Below are 17,029 nucleotides of genomic sequence, written 5' to 3'. Positions count from 1 at the left end.
TTCACAACAATGGAGTGAAGCATTTAAAATCTGCAAAAACTAAATGTTTGAAAGAAAGATCTCTTCTGCTGTTTGGTGATGGTTTTCTCATTAACAGGATGTGAGCTATCAGTCTAAATAACACTAAAGCACAAACGTTATGCAATTAAGAGATAGCTGTTGCAATTTTCACTCATTTCTAATATCTTATATTGATTTTGATCAAGGCTGATATCGAAAGGACACGCTTTCAATAACTAAACCAGTACTATCTAGGGTTTTTTTGGTTGATTTAACATTCATGTTGGGAACCAGTGGGACAATAATGGAACAACTGAGGCCCAGCTCCTGCCCATATCACAAAAAATTTAACTACAATCCAATTCCCCTTACCCAAAGCCTAGCAATTTTGTGATCTCTCCAGTTTCTAACCACTCTTATTTTTACTGTGTTTACAGAATTTACTTAAAGATTTTAAATATCACAGTACTAACTAAAGACCTTTTAAAAATTTATTACCTTGTTTGACATGATACAGCAAACATCAATGAAGAAAACAAGGCATCTGAATTAGAAAACTTCAGAGGGAGACACTGAAATAACACAGACAATTCCATCTGCCTTGTTACATTTTTGGAGTAGTCATATCAGATGTATGTTGTTTATCCAAAACAAATCCTCCAAGTTACTGAGGATCTGATAGTCACTGCTGTCATCACAATGAAGAACTGAAAGACTCCAGCAAATAAACTGCAAACTCAATGCTTGCAGCACATAGAGTTCTTGTTTTCCACCTATAAGTGAGGTTTTTCGCAACAAGCCTACCTTGTCTTCATCGATTTCTCAACTATTATCAGATCGCAGAAGCCACTCCCTTGCCCCTCAGCTCCCTTGAGTACAACTCCTTTTTTAGTGCAGAACACTTGAAAAATAGCTACACAAGTCTGAGTACATATTTATTACCATCAATGTGCGATAGCCTCAAGAGACATCCACGCATCATGATCTGTTAGCAAGAAAAGGAATCACAGTCTTCAATACCGTGCTATTTTTTGCCTAATGCTGCAAGGACAAGCTAATTTGCAAGCCAGATGATTCCTTTCTAAAGGATGAATGACAGTCTTCTGTAAAGAAGGGATTCTTTTAATTCTACCACAAAAAAACCTATCCTCTCACTGACTTTTATTTCCACAGGAAAGTTGCAGGAGCATCTCAGTCTCCCAAAGACAGGTCTGTTTTCCCATCAGAAGCTGCATAGACTTCTGAGGAATGGGAGAAGGTTGAGGTGTCTACACTGGCTCCATCTCCCCCATAATGCTGTACACATGTCATTCCACATGTCTCTGTCATCTCCTACCTCTGGGTTATTCTGCATTGACAGAAAAAGATCAGAAATAGAGAGTGAACAGTCTGACTGGCAAAAGGCTTTGTGTGAGAAAAGGCAAGAAACTCACATTAACTTCCCTTCCAGTCTTCCTCTGCAAAGGAAAATTATGACTGGATCTAGAAAACAATAGTAAGATACTGCACTGCAAAGGGATTTCTGCTGGGAGAATAAGTTAGTTCAGCAGTCTCCTACAGTTATTTTAGAGTTAGACCAATGTAACCTTGAACAATTTTAGAAGAAAACATCTGCTTTCATCTGTAACACATCTACTTCACCACCACACTCTTACATTTTAAGTACTCCTTTTAGCAATCCTTTGAAAATAATAAATGAACATGAATGTATACACAGATACATGATGCTTTTCAAGGAGAAATAGCAGAAAACACACACCTTTGTCACACTCACCAAGAGCTCCTTCACCTGCACTGCACATCTATTTTAGAGCCACACACTGCACTGATAAATATGCTTTAAGTTGTCTGTTGTACTGGATCCACATCTTAACACAGAAATCTAATTGCTTTGTTAAATACATTAGAGCTTTGCTGTTACAGGAAGTTGTCACTAATATTTGTTTCTTAAAGTGATGAATTGTTGCAGTGTGCAAGCATAAATAAATCTACACCACATCTGTCAAACTAGACTATAATCAAGCAGAAAAACCCCTAACACTGACTGCCTAAAAATAAAATACTGACAAATGCAAGTCTGTCTCTCCCTAATGCCTCCATTTCCGAAAGACCCTCAGGGTACTCTTAGCTTTGCAATATGTCCTAAAATTAGTAAATAAGTCTGAATTATCACAGAGGTTATTTCCTGTCCACTCCTTCCTCCTTTTTCCCATTCCCTTTCCTACCACTTCCTTCACCAGGGATATCACAATAGATAGAAGACCTCAGGGATATCAAATTCGCTTCCAGGCACAGACATAACAAGAGGCAGTGTCTGACTGTCCAATATGAATTTCCCAGCTATTTAATGAATTTAATACCACAGCCCACACATTATTCCAAGTGACAATTACTTCAAAGCCAAAGGGGTGGCCATTTGCATAATAACATTTTTCTAAAGAGGTGTGCAGGAAACTACATGCTAATGAGTTCTAGTGTATATTATCTGAAAGTCACACTTGCTTTATAAAAATAATTAAAAACACAACCTCTAATGTTTACCTACTTGTACCTTTTATGTAACAGATTGAGAGACACCTGTCCTATTAAATGCACAAAAGTACATAGGTCTCATTTTTGCAACACTGAGTCACCTGGAACTCAGTAATTCATGTTGGACTGTTCACATGTGTAAGGACTGTGTGAGTGGGCTGGTTTCTGAAGGGGTACATCGGGGAAATGCATCCTATGGCACAGAAAACATGGGTTTACTACATCTTAATCACTGAAAGAATGGGGGAAATACAGCAATTTCTGCTGAGGTGCATCTCATAGCTGCAGAAGCATTTCCAAGAACACTCTGGTGTCACGAGTAAATTTTCTTACAATCTAACCAGCAACAGAAGAATTTTCTACTAGTCACAGAGTTCTCCTTAGCATCCTATAACCCATGTTTGATACAAATATAGTAGGCTTTTCCTTTTTAACATCAGAAGTTCACTTTATTTTGAAGCAGTGTTCTTTATACACTAAAGAATATATACTATACTACATAGCACTTCGCTGTATTTACTGCTTGAGCCTTTTGGTTTCATTACCTTTGAGATTAGATTGATGAAGCCATTAGGATCTTAGCTATAAAACCCTCATTTATACCACAGGATGTGGAAAACTAGAGTAAGAGGCTCACTAATGCACTGAGACACAGATACAGCATCAGGTCCAGCTTTCACTCTTTAGTCCACACTCATGTGGGCCCCAGACAAGGAACCCCAAAGCTAGCTAGAGAAGACAGCTTATATAATCCACCACAGACTGGAGATTTGCCACAGACTCAAGATGCCTGGCTAAATTTTGAAATATCCCAGCTAATTTATGACCATTAATTCTTGCAGTCATCCAAGATAAGAACAAAAAACCTTAGGGTTCAAAGCCTGTTGTCAGTAGCAGCTGGAGGAAGGGCTGGATTTCTTCCCTATACACAACACAACCAGCTGATGCATCATATTGTTGGGTTTCTGTCCAGCTCTGAAAGATCAGCTACTGATCTGTGCCACAGGCAGCAAAGCAACACCAGACATACTGTTGGTAAGACTGGAACAAGCAGATCACACCAATCTATTCTTAATCTGTAAGAGAAGGGGGGGGAAGCCAGTTTAAAACTAGATGCACACAAATGCAAGCAGGGAAGTCCTTGCAGGCAAGGGCAGAGTTAGGGGTGTCATATTAAGTACCCATCAGCATCAATCCTCACTCCTTTGAAACTGGAAATACTCTTCCATACAGAGTAACACAATTTCAGCAAACGGAAATAATTTCTGCCTGATTTTGCACAGTTCCATTTACAACAGCATCTACACTTATCTACTGTGTAAATGCTCTACCATGCAGGCATTTTGAGAGGCACGCTTGCCAGGACTTTGGAATAAACCCACAAGGAATAATTGCCCTGCTTTTTGTTCATGGGGGGGAAAGAGGATGTCAGGCTCTTCCGACCACATTGCAATTCATCCTAATGCTCTATTTTTGGTTAACAAAGATAAAAAATTGGGCATCCTGCTAAATCAGTGCCATCAGCAAGTCTGTAAAAGGTGTTACAGGTGTTTTCAACAGAGATTTAAAGTCTTCTCCTTTGTAGTGCAATGCTTCATTGGTAATCCTCCTGTTACTATGTAGCCACAACACAAACAGCAGTTGTTTATGCATCTCATCACCTACTTATAGCTGCATCTCCTGATCAGCTTCACTCCCTCCCTCTTACAAAGGCTTTAAGCCACTGTTCATGTGGAAAGCCAATATTGTCCTTCATCACTTAAACCACTTGTTAGATTAGAATCTTCAAAGCACACCCAAATGATTTACAGTTATGTTCCATGGTCTTACAATGCCATCTGCTTACACATGGATATTTCTTCCACATCCTTAGAACTTCAGACAGAACTCCTTAGCCAAGTTATTTTTAAGATAATGAACTTCCCTCAGTACGTGGAAGAGAAAATACTGTCTTGGTGATGACAGAATTTTTTGTTCATTATTTTCCTGTTGTTCAGTGAAATTAGTGTTGTGTTGCTTCAACCAAAGTGACTTAAAGAATTCAATTTAGCATTGTCAGTCAGGGAGGATAGAACTGTGCCAATATACCAATAAAAAGTACGTCTTTTTAAGCTAGATTTACTCTGATGTACAAGTCATTTAACAGAAATTGCATAACCTAGCAATATGAACAACTGACAGATTCACCCGACCACAACAGGAACAGAAATAAACAGTGCAGCACACCCATCTTATAAATCCCATCCATACACATTCCATCTGTTGTTTTTAGGAGCCACATGTATCTATATCCATTGCTGAAAATCACAGTATATGTACATGTGCTACATATAGTTTACTCACTTTACAAAACAGAGAGAAAACTCAAAAAATTGTGCAAGTCTAAGGCCTCAAGAAATCACACACAAGGTTTTTTCATTTTACAGTAACAGACCTGGGGAAAGGTAGGGGCAAAAAGATGAAAGACTGATAGAATTACCCTTGAGTCAATTCTAGATGAGACTATACCACAGAGTCTCCAAGCACATAAAGTTCATCACTTGCAGTCTAGTCCACACCAATATAGACTCTTTGTATCACATCCTAATGTGAACTTGCACAAGTTGGAAAAAAAGTCACCCCCAACTTTCAAAAGTTTGCAAAATTCCTTTAATTAGACAAACATTACAGGAGACATCAGCTGAATAGGCAAGATCCATTGTTTACCTTATATAAAAATATTTGTCATGATGGGAAATTCCTTTAAGACCGGAGTCTGACTGGGAAAGGACTGGCAATACCAAATCACACTCATAAAACTCTCACTAAAACCACTGCAGAAAGAACTTTTACAGAAAATAGAATATCTTGTAGCATTCAAGGTGATACCTTCACCATCAAGGTGAAAATCAGCATCACTAAAATGAATATAACTACTTGTTTCTTTGAGCCAATTTCTTAGTGAAGAGTAGTTTAAAATAGTCACAGACAGCACATCCACAAAAAGGGTTTCAGAAGCATCTTAAGAGCAGAAAACTTAGATCCTAAAGCAAAAGCCAAGCCTTGGATTACCCAGGCACATCCATGTAACTCAACTTCCCAAACCTGACTCTGTGAATATAAGGTTTAATGTACATTTACTAACAAATCTTAATTACTGTAAGAAAATCATAAACCCCACAGTTAGGAACTAAAATCCTTCAGAGATTGTGATGTTTATGGAAGGTTTTAAACATTTGCAAAATAAAGAAGTTGACATTTTCTCAGTTCTCTTGCTCAGTGGATTTTCATTGCATTTCTATTTCCATAAGAGCCCAGTTAGTTAAATTATCAGAACACCATATAGCAGTTTGCTGTAATTTCATAAAGTAAGCCTTGCTGAAATTTATGTGGTTATACTTGAGTGCTTTCACACTGGCTCAGCAGCACAGCACCCACCAATTGCATTATTGTCTCAGCACAAAATTCTACTAATAAACATCGTACTCAGCCACCACTACCCTGCTTTAAACAACACAAGCTCCCAGAATGAGCAGGTCAATACAAGTGGAGACTACTTATGCTCTTTAAACTGACTTTGATATAAAGGCAGCAGCAAAGTATCCTCAAGCAAATTGGAAGGGTGTCAATAATAAACCAGGAAAAAATACAAACCAAGGAGAAAGCTGTAGCATATGGCTTCAGTCATGTGTATCACCACGACTGCTTCAAGAAAAACAAGTCAAGAGAGAAGACACCCCATGAAAGAGTGTTAGTCTGCTTTTAACACTGTAAAACTGCAGCTAACACATTCTTCATTCAAAATTAAAAAAAAAAAAAGAGATGAAGATCTTTACTACGAAGTAGCAAGAGAGAAAAGAAATATACTGAACGACCACCATCAGTTTGGCTTTACAAGGTCCAGTGTGGATAGAGCCTTCCCAAATCTTCGTTTGCGAAGCCCAGCCATGACCATGCTGCTGACAACAAACACAGTCCTTCCTAAAACCGACTGGTCCAGTACACCAGGTAGGTACAAATAAAACTCTAAGAAAAAATTAAAATGCAACTCAAGCAGAGACAAAAGTTTAGTTGGACAACAGAGCACATATAAGCATAAAATACACATTTACGGAGATGCTTCCAAAGTCTGAATGCATTTCACAATTATATTTTACTCATCAATCACAGAGTGTTCATTCAAGTAGAGCAGAAGACGCTTCTGTCACTATTGCACATACACATTTCTTTAGCATGTCCTACTAACTCAGAGCTATGGATCTGAATGAAAAGGCAGAAAGAGTGGGAATGAAGTTGATGGAAATCAACTGAAGAAATATTCCATTTCAGTCATCAGTAGAAAACACATTTAATCAGAACACAGGGCAGTACTAAATTTTTCATGACACAAGACATAGAAATGTACCTAATTAGATTATTTTAGCAGCAGTTTTTACCTCAAGTCTCCTCTTCAAGAAAATAAAGAAAATCTGAATTTACTGCTCATGAGCAATCATCCATTTTATATCAAAACAATAATATACATGCAAACTCTACAGACAAAAATCTGCAGTATCACCTCTATTACTCTTGCATTTAAAGACTTCATTGCAAAGGTCATATACTGGCATCAAACCTGCTCACTTTATTCACATTAGTATTCATGTTAGTAATCCTACTACCTTCAGATGGTCTGCTTACACGGTTGTTAAACCTGATCAAATTTTTCACTCCTACATTACACGTTACATGGAATTTGGCTATGTAATTCCCACTAGAACCAACTTAAGATATGTACATAAATGCATTGCTATCCCAAACATTAATATGAGTCCTCTTAAGCTCAGCCTGGCAAGCTGTGATGAGTGAAAAGAACCTGCTTCAACCGATTTCAGCACTGTCAGAGCAGCCCTACTTTGAGATCTTGAAGATCAGCCAACACATAGAAAGCAAAACCCCCTACCTCTAAAAAACAAGCACAAATACTAAATCTTGTCTTCCTTTAATCAATACAGCTAAAAAGTTGATACCCAGAAATACACTTATTTCCCCTCCCCCCCAAAGAAAGGAAATTAAGCTTTATTTCTACACCACAAATGCAAGCTTAGCATTCTGTATTTTACTTAGAAAAGACAAGCCAGATCCATCATCGAGGGGTGTACACATACACAATGATTTCTTACTGCTTCAAAACCACTAAACAATGCTTGACTTTATGTCCATAAAATATATGGTGCTAAAAAGGAGAATGCACTCACCCAATTTAAAAAGAGCTTGGTCTTATTTCTTCCAGCACAAGTCTCATTTCCAATAACAAAAAAGTGTCTACTGATGATTAATTTTAATGGCCCATGATCACACATCCACTTTACCCTACCAGAAATCTCAGAATTTTAAGCTTAAAACCACTAAAGTTTATATTACTATTCAACTCCATAATAACAACAACTGAATTGCATCAACATTATTATTCCAAACTGCTTTTTCTCAGTAAACACAAGTCTAAGCAAACCTCTCCTCAGTAACCTTTCCCTGAAAAATTCTATAGGAAATGAAATGTAATACTCTATTAAGACTTGTTTTGCAAACAGGAGTGAGAGAGATCACCCATGCATGCAGAGCCATTAAAATGGATCTTACATATATCATTATAAATTTAATAAATCTCCATGACGGCTCGAGTTCAAGTTAAAATGAATGTCAGCAAAGCATGACCAATTGATGTTATCCCAGCTGCCACTGAGCCTCACTTGGGGTTATATTATACATTCAGAGGCCCCAACTACATGTGCACCAAATACCCAGAGCCAGGAGCAGATGGGAGATGTAGGCTTCTATACCTATCAGTAAGGAGAGACAGACATAATTGCATATTAATTTTGGTGCATCAAAACAATTATAGTCTACTTTGGTGTCACAGGTCGCAAATGTTTTTCCCATCACACCCCATATGCAGTATAATGTTCTACACTTAAGGAGGGGAAAAAAAAAAAAAAAGTGTTCTAGCAGCCTCCAGAAAGAAATTAAGTCAATGGAAGGATTTTGTTACAACTCATATTGATTTACTTCAGTCCCAAAATGCTTCCTTGAAAAAAGTAGAAGGAAGACCTTGGCAGCTTGTCAGTTAATAGATCTTGCTTGGTGCAATTAAAATACACTCAGAAGTTCTATTTTGTTCCCCAAATAAATAGTCCCCAAATGCTATTTCTCTCTAAGCAAACAGCTGCATTTTATCCAATTTCTGAAAGTTTTCCAGGCCGCTTATATTTCTAATGGGGTGACAGGGAAACCACTTTTATTCTTCAGCAGACTTGATGAAATTGTGACACAAACCTCCCTCTCTCCAAAATGAGGCAGCGCTGTTGAACAGCAAAATAATAGCTGACAGTCAATTTTTTTTCCAACTCACTTTTCAACTGAAATAAAAATCATACAGGGGAAAGGAGCTCTCCACACAAAGCTGAACACAGTGTTTTCTATCGCCCATCAAATCTGCGTGGAAAGTGGCATGAGTAATTTATTCAGTAGAAACATGTCAAGTTTTACATTTTGCTTGACTGGTGCCAACAAAACAACTTTCAAGTCCCAGTTGTTCACAAACCAGAGTCTGCCTGAGACTGTAACTTCATTTAGGTCAATTTAAAGCACCAATCCATTAGGATGAAATAATACAACGCTACCTTGACACACACAGAGCTTTCACAAACCACTTGGACAAAACAAGGTCCAGCAGCTGACATTGGGCACATTCCACCGTGCATTTTGTCTCAAGTCAAAATTACATCTGGCAACTCCAGTAAAATGCAAACACGACCACCAGGACAATGAGGATACTGACAAGTGTAGGACATTTTCAGCAAATTAAAACACCAAACCACAAGAAAACAATTTTTTAACCTCTCTACTAAGGGTATCAATTAAAAAAAATTAAACTTGTAATAAACCAGTAAGTTGTCAATCAGTAAGAGTCAATATATTTCATTTTCACTGTATGTCTCCTCACCAACCAACAGCCACAATTCTAGCGGTTTTTCCCTTCTTTCACTCATATTACAATTTCCCCTTCCCTCAGCTCTTTACTCCGTACATTGGAACAAGCTTAAAGACAAAAACAAACATCTTCTAAAATATATAATCAGGAGAAGAGATGTAGAGCTGGCTAAGCATAGTGAGCAGCAAGTGCAACTGATAGAAGTGTTATAAGGAGCTCTTCTGCCATTGTGCCTCCTTCAGCAATTTAAGCAGAAAGTGCTTTCGCCTTTTGTCACTTACCCTTTTTTGATCTTCCAGTCCATGTGTCACAGTCTTCCTTTTCTGATGTTGGCTGGATTCAGAGCCAGATTCCATTTCCCAGCTACAAAGACTCTTCCAGCCTCTAAGCTTTCTCTAAAAATCCATAGCATAAACAACAGAAATCTAAAAATAATTTAAAAAGCAAGATAATTCCTTCAAACCTCATCCATGTCCTTTATCATCCTTCTAAATTCCTGTTTGCCATCACTGCTCATTATCTTAACAAGCAGTCATTCCGTGAGCCTCTGTATCCTACAGTAGCTCAGATGAAGGTTTCCATGTACATGCCTTACAGAAGGATGACGGAGCTGAATCCAAACCCAGTAGTTTGTGCCACATTATTGCTCCATCAGCAGCCTTTTCAGTGCATTCCTGGCATGGATAATTTATATGTCAATAAAGGTGTAAATGTGCATTTAATCCACTGTGTTGATATTATCAGCATCCCTCTCATGGGCCACCTTCTTCCCATAAATCAATGTAAACACTTCACAGTGATAATTGCCTTTTGCAAATCTAGCAGGTGTTAATTACGTAAAATCATCCATGCACGCTTGTCATCTTCTTCTATGTATTCAAACAAATACCTAGAAAGGGGGGAAAAAGGCAGTTTTTACCAGCTTGAAGGAAAACATAGCTACTGATATTCTTTGCCCACCACCAGGAGCCACAAGTCAGAACTGATACAATACTTTCATGTTTTGAACATTCTACACTCTTCATGCAAGCCTCTCGAAATGCTTTGATGCCTATTTAGTGTATTACCTTGTCTTTGGGGCTTCTTGCATAAAAACACCCCAGAATGACAGTACTGCACACCACAGCTGAGCCTTTTGCACCACTGACTGAAGCCTGCAAGGATCAACTCAAAACCCAGCTTTGCAGGGTTCGAGTCCCTAAAGCCAAACCCATTATTCTTCTCGGGTCTCTCACCCAAGAGACTTTCTCCACAGTCTATAAGGTTATTGTGCATCACCTCCCAAAATCCTGAGCACACTAATACAGTTTCTATTAGTACTTGAGAAAGAAAGTGATGCTTGAAATCACAGCTTAGCAAGTCAAACACCTTATAATGCTGCTCTTTTTTGCACTGAGAAGCACAAGTTTACTACAAGAGACAAATCGCTTCCTGAGTTAATTTGTAAGGTGGGATCAATATCGGCAGGCTTCAATATGCAGGCACCAGGAAATTACTACACTGAATTCCATACTAAAAAAGCTAAATATTAAATCAATTTCAGCCACATTAGCTGAGCATGATATAAAACCACATATTTAGCTGCATGTTGTTACAAGCCTGGTCATGAGACAAGCTCCAAAAAAAATCCAAACCTCTGTCCTATGTAACAAAGGAACTAATAAAGAAGAAAGTCAGACATCCTGCCATCGCTAAAGGATAAGCAGCGTAAATAAAATACATTTTTCATAACATAGTAAAAATGTCTGTTCTACATGCTGAGGTCCACTGTTATTCCAAGGCAAAAATCTTGACAAGACAACAAGTAGAAATACTGCTTTTGCCTATCACTTCAAATGCTCTTTCACTGCTCCTCACCATGAAGCAGTAGGTCATTAATCCAGTTCTTTTTCTTCTAAAAAGCACAGGAAAGAATACAACTGATTGCAGCAATGCTGCTGTGCTTTGCCATTTGAAAATAATCTAAAAACACATCTAAACTATTTTAAAGGGAAATAAGAGGTTTCAAATTTTATTTTGAACCAGAACGTCCTCCTGATCTGTGGTTTCAAACCTGCCAATAACCAGGGAAATCTAAAAGGTACCTTGAAGGCAGTGAATGGCCTTTGACCTTAGCAACAAATATCACACACCAAAAAACCTCCAACTTTTATAAATATCCTTAAGTCCCACCAAGGAAAACTTTTTCCCTCCAGTGATTTCACTGTGATGTGACACATGAGACTGCATCAGTCACATCGTGTAATGCCATGCTGGAATAGCATGACATAACCAGTGCAACTAAGGACAACATGAAAGGTCCCCTGAACTAGGAAAAAAAAGAAAAGAAAAAAAAAAAGAAAAAGAAAAAGTGCAATCTCTGGAAGTTCCTGTGCATTCAACGTTACAGCTTTAAGCATCATGGGAGTAGACAGACTCTCTGGGGAAATATGTGAGTATCTATTTGTATATAGTACTTAGCATATGCCTGTAACCTAAGAGCATGTATTACAGATATTAGTGTCATCGCATGAGTTAGCTACATTAAGCTTCATATATTTAAAAAAAAAAAAAGGTATTAACATGGAAAAAAGAAATGTACCCTGAAGCTTGAAGAAACATTTCTGATCAGCCATTAGACTGAATTTTATTCTTACTATCTCGAATAAAAAGAAGTTTCACTTGTTATCTCTCCATGTTTCTAATTGTGGAAATTGATTTACTACCAAATTTAATTTAATGCCAATTTAATTGGCATTAAATACAAAACAAAAACTTCAGGAAGAAAAAAAGGTAAGATTTGCTGGGGAAATCACCACATAGCCAGAGACACTGAAACCAACAAAATATCAAGGGACACAAAATTCTACCTCATTTTCCCACCACTGCAACATCCAGAACCCCCAGTCTGGACCCAGGTGGGCTATGACTGAAAACCCCCCCTGAATAAAAAGCTGTAAGAACTCGAGAGCCTACACCTGACCACGGGTTAAATATATAAACGATCTCAATGAACCACAGGTGAGTTAACGTTCTTAAATTTAAACCTTAAGGCCTGCACCTGGATGTGTCCTAGGAGGGTCCATCCTCAGCACACAGCCCCAAAAGATCCCGACCTGCAGGCAATGTCATTCAGAAATACCTCGCTGAATACCCAGATCCCCGCACACGCCTCCTGGTTGCCAGTCTTTCATCGAAAGCAGAGCAAATGAACACAACTTTTTTGGGGGGGCGGGGGGGGTCGGTCTCATTAAAAAAATCCCACGCAATCTCGCAGCATCAGAAATCCTTCATTCCCGCCACTGACTTGTGTTTCAGAACAAGCAAGCCAAGCAAATCCGCAAGTTCCACGTAAAACAGAAGCCCGGCAGCTCCCAAGTTCCGCGAGTCTGTGGCGCGGCCCGAGGTGAGAGACAAAAAACCCCGCGGGGACACCTCCACCCGCGGGCTCCAGGTGGGGCGGGCGCCCCTCTGCCCCGCACGCGACATGAGACAAAATAATAATAAAAATAATAAAAGAGGGCGGCAGCGGCAAGATTCGCCCGGCAGCAAACCCCACCCGCGCCCACCCCCGCCGGGGGCTCAGCCTGCCAGACGACGCAAATCCGGGCGGGGGCACCAAGGGAGGACCCCCCGCACCAGTCACGGCCGCCCCCCGGGCCGCCCCCGCGGGAGGCAGCTCCTGCGGGCGGCGCCGGCGCCGGCCCCGCCAAGCCGCGCTGCGGATGGGGCAGAGCCCCTCGGGACCCCCCTCCCGCCGCCGAGAGCCGCTCCCTCGGCGGGGCTCGGCTCGGCTTGGCGCTCCGCCCGCCCGCGGCCGCGTCTCTCCCGCCGCCGGAGCGGCAGGGCGCGCCGGGACAAACTTTCGCATCCCTCCTTCGCCGGGCGGGCTCCCCCGCGCCGGGCGGGTCCCCGCCGGTACCTGCCGAAGCTGCTGCGGCGGGGAGGGTGGGCGGCCCTGGGCGCTGCTCCTCCCGCGGGCCGGCGGCCCATGCGCCCGGGGCAGGGCGAGGGGCCGCCCTGCACACCCGGCTGCAGCTCCGGCTCCAGCGCCGCCGCTCCGCGCCGCCGCCACAACTCACTCTCCTGTCGCCAGGACAACGACCGCCCTCCGCCGAGCCCCCTCCTTCCCGGCAAACGCCGCGCCCACGTGGGGCCGGGACGCCAATGGATGGGCGGGGGATGCGGCCGGCGGAGGCAATGGGGGCCTGTGCTCCGGGCGGGAGAGGGGGCCGAGGGGCGGTGGGAGCGGCTGCTCCGCGGGGAGGCGGCGGTGGGAGCGCCCGCACCCTGCGTGCTGGGCTCATTTCATGCCAAGCCAAGCTGGGCCACGCCACGCCAGGCCAAGCTCTGGGCTCCGGACTAGGCTGACAGCGCACGACCTTGACCAGAGAAGCAGCCACCGGCACCCTTTGGCTCTCCTGCGTCACCTGCCCCAGGAAAGAAGACGCGATGTCACTAGCAGAGCGGTGCAGGCAGGCTTTGGGACACATCAGGTCATGTCCCCTGTCTGCCCAGCCCGCTATCCTACATCCCATCCCACGCCTTGGGATGTAGGAGCATCGCTGCAAGACCAATACAAAGAAACAGGCACACAGACCTGGGGGATGCCAGTCGGGAGAAGCCACAAGGCCCTGTTGCACATACAGTATTATTAACGCAATATATTGTTGGTACCAAACACATCTCAATTAGGTATGTATTCAAAAAAAACGGGTATGAACCCTCTCATTAGTGCAAATCTTTGTGTCGGACCCTGAGATTAGCTCAACTGGTTGGAGCATGGTGTTAATAACACCAAGGTTGTGAGTTTAATCCTGTACAGGCCAATCACAAGTTGGACTTCAATGATCCTTGTGAGTCTCTTCTAACTCAGAATATTCTGTGAAATTACTTGGAGCAGGTCCGGCCTGCTCTGGAGCCTCACAGGCTTTAACAAGCCAGGGCTAATAAGCCACACTGGGTGGAAGTTAATTCCTTACAGACCCACTTTGGCAGCTCAAAAACAGTTCTGGAAATTACATGTACCCGCACTCCAGAAGGTTCTGCAGAAGCCACCTGCAGTCCCATATGACTCTCTGGCCTGTGGTGGTTTCGGTGCCAGCATGTGCCTGTGCCCCAGCAGACCTCAAGCAGCCACATATTCCCTTGGTCATCCCCATATCTGTGCTAACCTGGCCCACACAACTTCTGTGGAGAAGCACTACCAAATATCAGGACATATGAGAAATAAATGGGGTTTATATAGAAAGATTTAGCCTCAAACTGAAATACACTTTTTTATAGCAGGAGTACTGTAACACACTGTGTTTAGAGCAGAATTGTTACCATCAAAGTCAAGGCTGGCTGGAGGCCACAGAAACAGGTGGTGTTGAGGGGACTTTGGATTTCTGAAGGCAATCAGCTGGCCATGGTTCACTGCCTGCTCTGGCTACAGTCCAAGACACCCAGGATGGCCACTGCCAACCACTTTTTGGGAGTGGCCAGCGTGATGAGAAATGGTTCCTGTTCCTCAGGAGTATATATTCAGGAGCAGTATCACCCTTCATCCTTCCTATCCTCGCACCAGTCCAGGTTTTCAAGGCATTTTCCTCATTTTCTGCTTAAACTCCCTCGTTAGTCCTATATGTGACTCCTTCTGTGGCACCTCCTTATTGAGCAAAGAAAAGTCAATTCATTCCCAAATAAAATTATGGCTACAGTGTCACCTTGCTTTTAGCTTGATACTCAAGGCTGTTGATTCAGCAGAGCTACAGCTTTCCGCCCAATATTCAGTACATCTGCTGACATGGAACACCAGTAAACAAAATTTACATCTCATTTAGACCATTCTTTAGTTCTGTACTTTAAGTGTTAAAGAATGTGGCCTCTGTAAAAAATAGCCTATAAACTTTGGTTGTCTGAGGTTTTGTTTAAGCTTACCTGGAAAAACAAGATGTCACAAGTGTCTGGGCTGCTGTGGCTCTTGGGACCTTTAAGGACAACGTGTCTTGCAGGAGGCTTCACCACGATGCTCAGCCTTACCTGTGCTCCAAGGCCTTTGCAAGCATTTGGTGCACTTGCTGAATGCCATCTCCTGTGGAAGATGAAATTTGTATCAATGTGTGACTCAGCTGCCATTTTTTGTGTAGATATTTCTCATGCAGACCAACAAGAATGAAAAATTAAGCCAAACTGGTTCCTTGGTGAAATTCAGTTGGTGTTCTGGTACGGTAAGAGACGGTCTATAATACGTTAGTAAGAACCTCTGCTTCTACTGTAACATTTTTATGTTTAGAAAATCTTCTTTTAAAATATGTGGCTAGAGGTAGAAAAGAAGATTAGAACAGCCTAGTCTGTGATAAAGGAAAATTTCAATTCAATGGGACTGCTGTAAAGGCCCTTATTTATTTTTCTCAGCAGTTGCATTTTGCCTTTCACTCCTTTGCCTGCAGCTTTAGTTGTTGTGGAGGTTTTCTTCTGTAAATTCTTCAAAGTGATAGATTTTCCCTTTGAAAGAATGCTTGACTGTAGAGAACTACAGAAGTGTAACCTTTTTTATTTTTTCCTGTGCACATGTGATGGTTTGAGCTTTGAAAAGATGTGTGTACTGCCACCTCTTTTGTTAATTTGCATACCAAGAGCCTGAAAATTTGCATTACTGGTTTCATACTCTCCAACTGAAAGGCAAGGACAGTGATCTCCTACTATTCCCAGTTAAAGGTCATCTGAAAAACTTGTTTCTCTAGCTCAGACTAGTGAGACATTCAGCATTTTATCAATCAAAGAAGCACAAGGCATATTTTTATTGATTAAATGTTGTGGTTGTAGCAAGGAGCACTAATATACAAGGTGTTGCACGTGTGTGCCCTCACCAGTGCTTACAATCTTGACAGATAAAAGGCAAGAGAAATGTCCTAGTTAGGACAGCTGAGACCAGTTCATCACTGAATGAGTGTAACCCAAAACTGTGTATTCTATAGCCTTCCATGCCATTTCCCAGAAACTGTTATCAATGAACCATTTACACTATCTGCACATAGAGCCTGACTCCTCAGGCTATAAACTAGGTGCTAAGAGGCCTTCGAGATAGGACTCACACCTATTAAGGAACCCCCACCCCCCCCCCCCCCCCCCCCCCCCCCGCCCTGAGGGAGGTACTGAGCATTCCTGCCTGAACTGGAAGATATATAATCTTGGAGTCTTGGGACCTTTTTAACCACTCATGGGATCCAGAGGAAGACTGCAGACCACCGCTCTCAACCAGACTGCAGACCACCACTCTCAACCAGACTGCAGACCACCACTCTCGACTGGACTACAACCACCACTTTTCAACCAGACTGCACCAGCACTCTCACCAACAGGTTTTCCCCTCTCCTTTTCCTTTGGACTCAGGGGGCCCAAAGAACCCCACTCTGTTCATGCCCCAGGGTGCTGGGTTATATATTTGGGTTTTGTGGGTTAAAACCAATTGTTTGTCTGTATAATCGTACTTATTGTATTATTTTATTAAATTGTTATTCAGACTTATAATCTCTCTTTTGAGTTGAGTTCATTTCCCCTGCTGGTTTACCTTAACCAGCACAA

General features: G+C 41.7%; 1 protein-coding gene across 2 annotated transcripts in view; it reads right to left on the bottom strand.

Moving 5' to 3' along the window:
- NAV2 (neuron navigator 2) overlaps window positions 1–13,495 on the bottom strand; it is a 391,388-nt gene extending 377,893 nt beyond the window's left edge. Inside the window, exons 1-2 of one of the 2 annotated variants that reach the window (XM_039385983.1) lie at window positions 13,383–13,495; window positions 9,763–10,370 (exon numbers count right to left, since the gene is read on the bottom strand). In XM_039385983.1, coding sequence (XP_039241917.1) covers window positions 9,763–9,837 — 75 coding nt within the window. In that variant the 5' untranslated portion in view covers window positions 9,838–10,370; window positions 13,383–13,495. The remainder of the gene's footprint in view (window positions 1–9,762; window positions 10,371–13,382) is intronic. The other variant, XM_027732440.2, reaches the window with a different exon arrangement.
- Window positions 13,496–17,029: the final 3,534 nt, after the last annotated feature.

This window comes from Pipra filicauda, unplaced genomic scaffold (assembly GCF_003945595.2).
Source record: "Pipra filicauda isolate LSUMZ 115617 unplaced genomic scaffold, ASM394559v2 scaffold45_size4122338_pilon, whole genome shotgun sequence".
Lineage (NCBI taxonomy): Eukaryota > Metazoa > Chordata > Aves > Passeriformes > Pipridae > Pipra > Pipra filicauda.
This window is presented reverse-complemented; position numbering and strand designations above follow the sequence as displayed.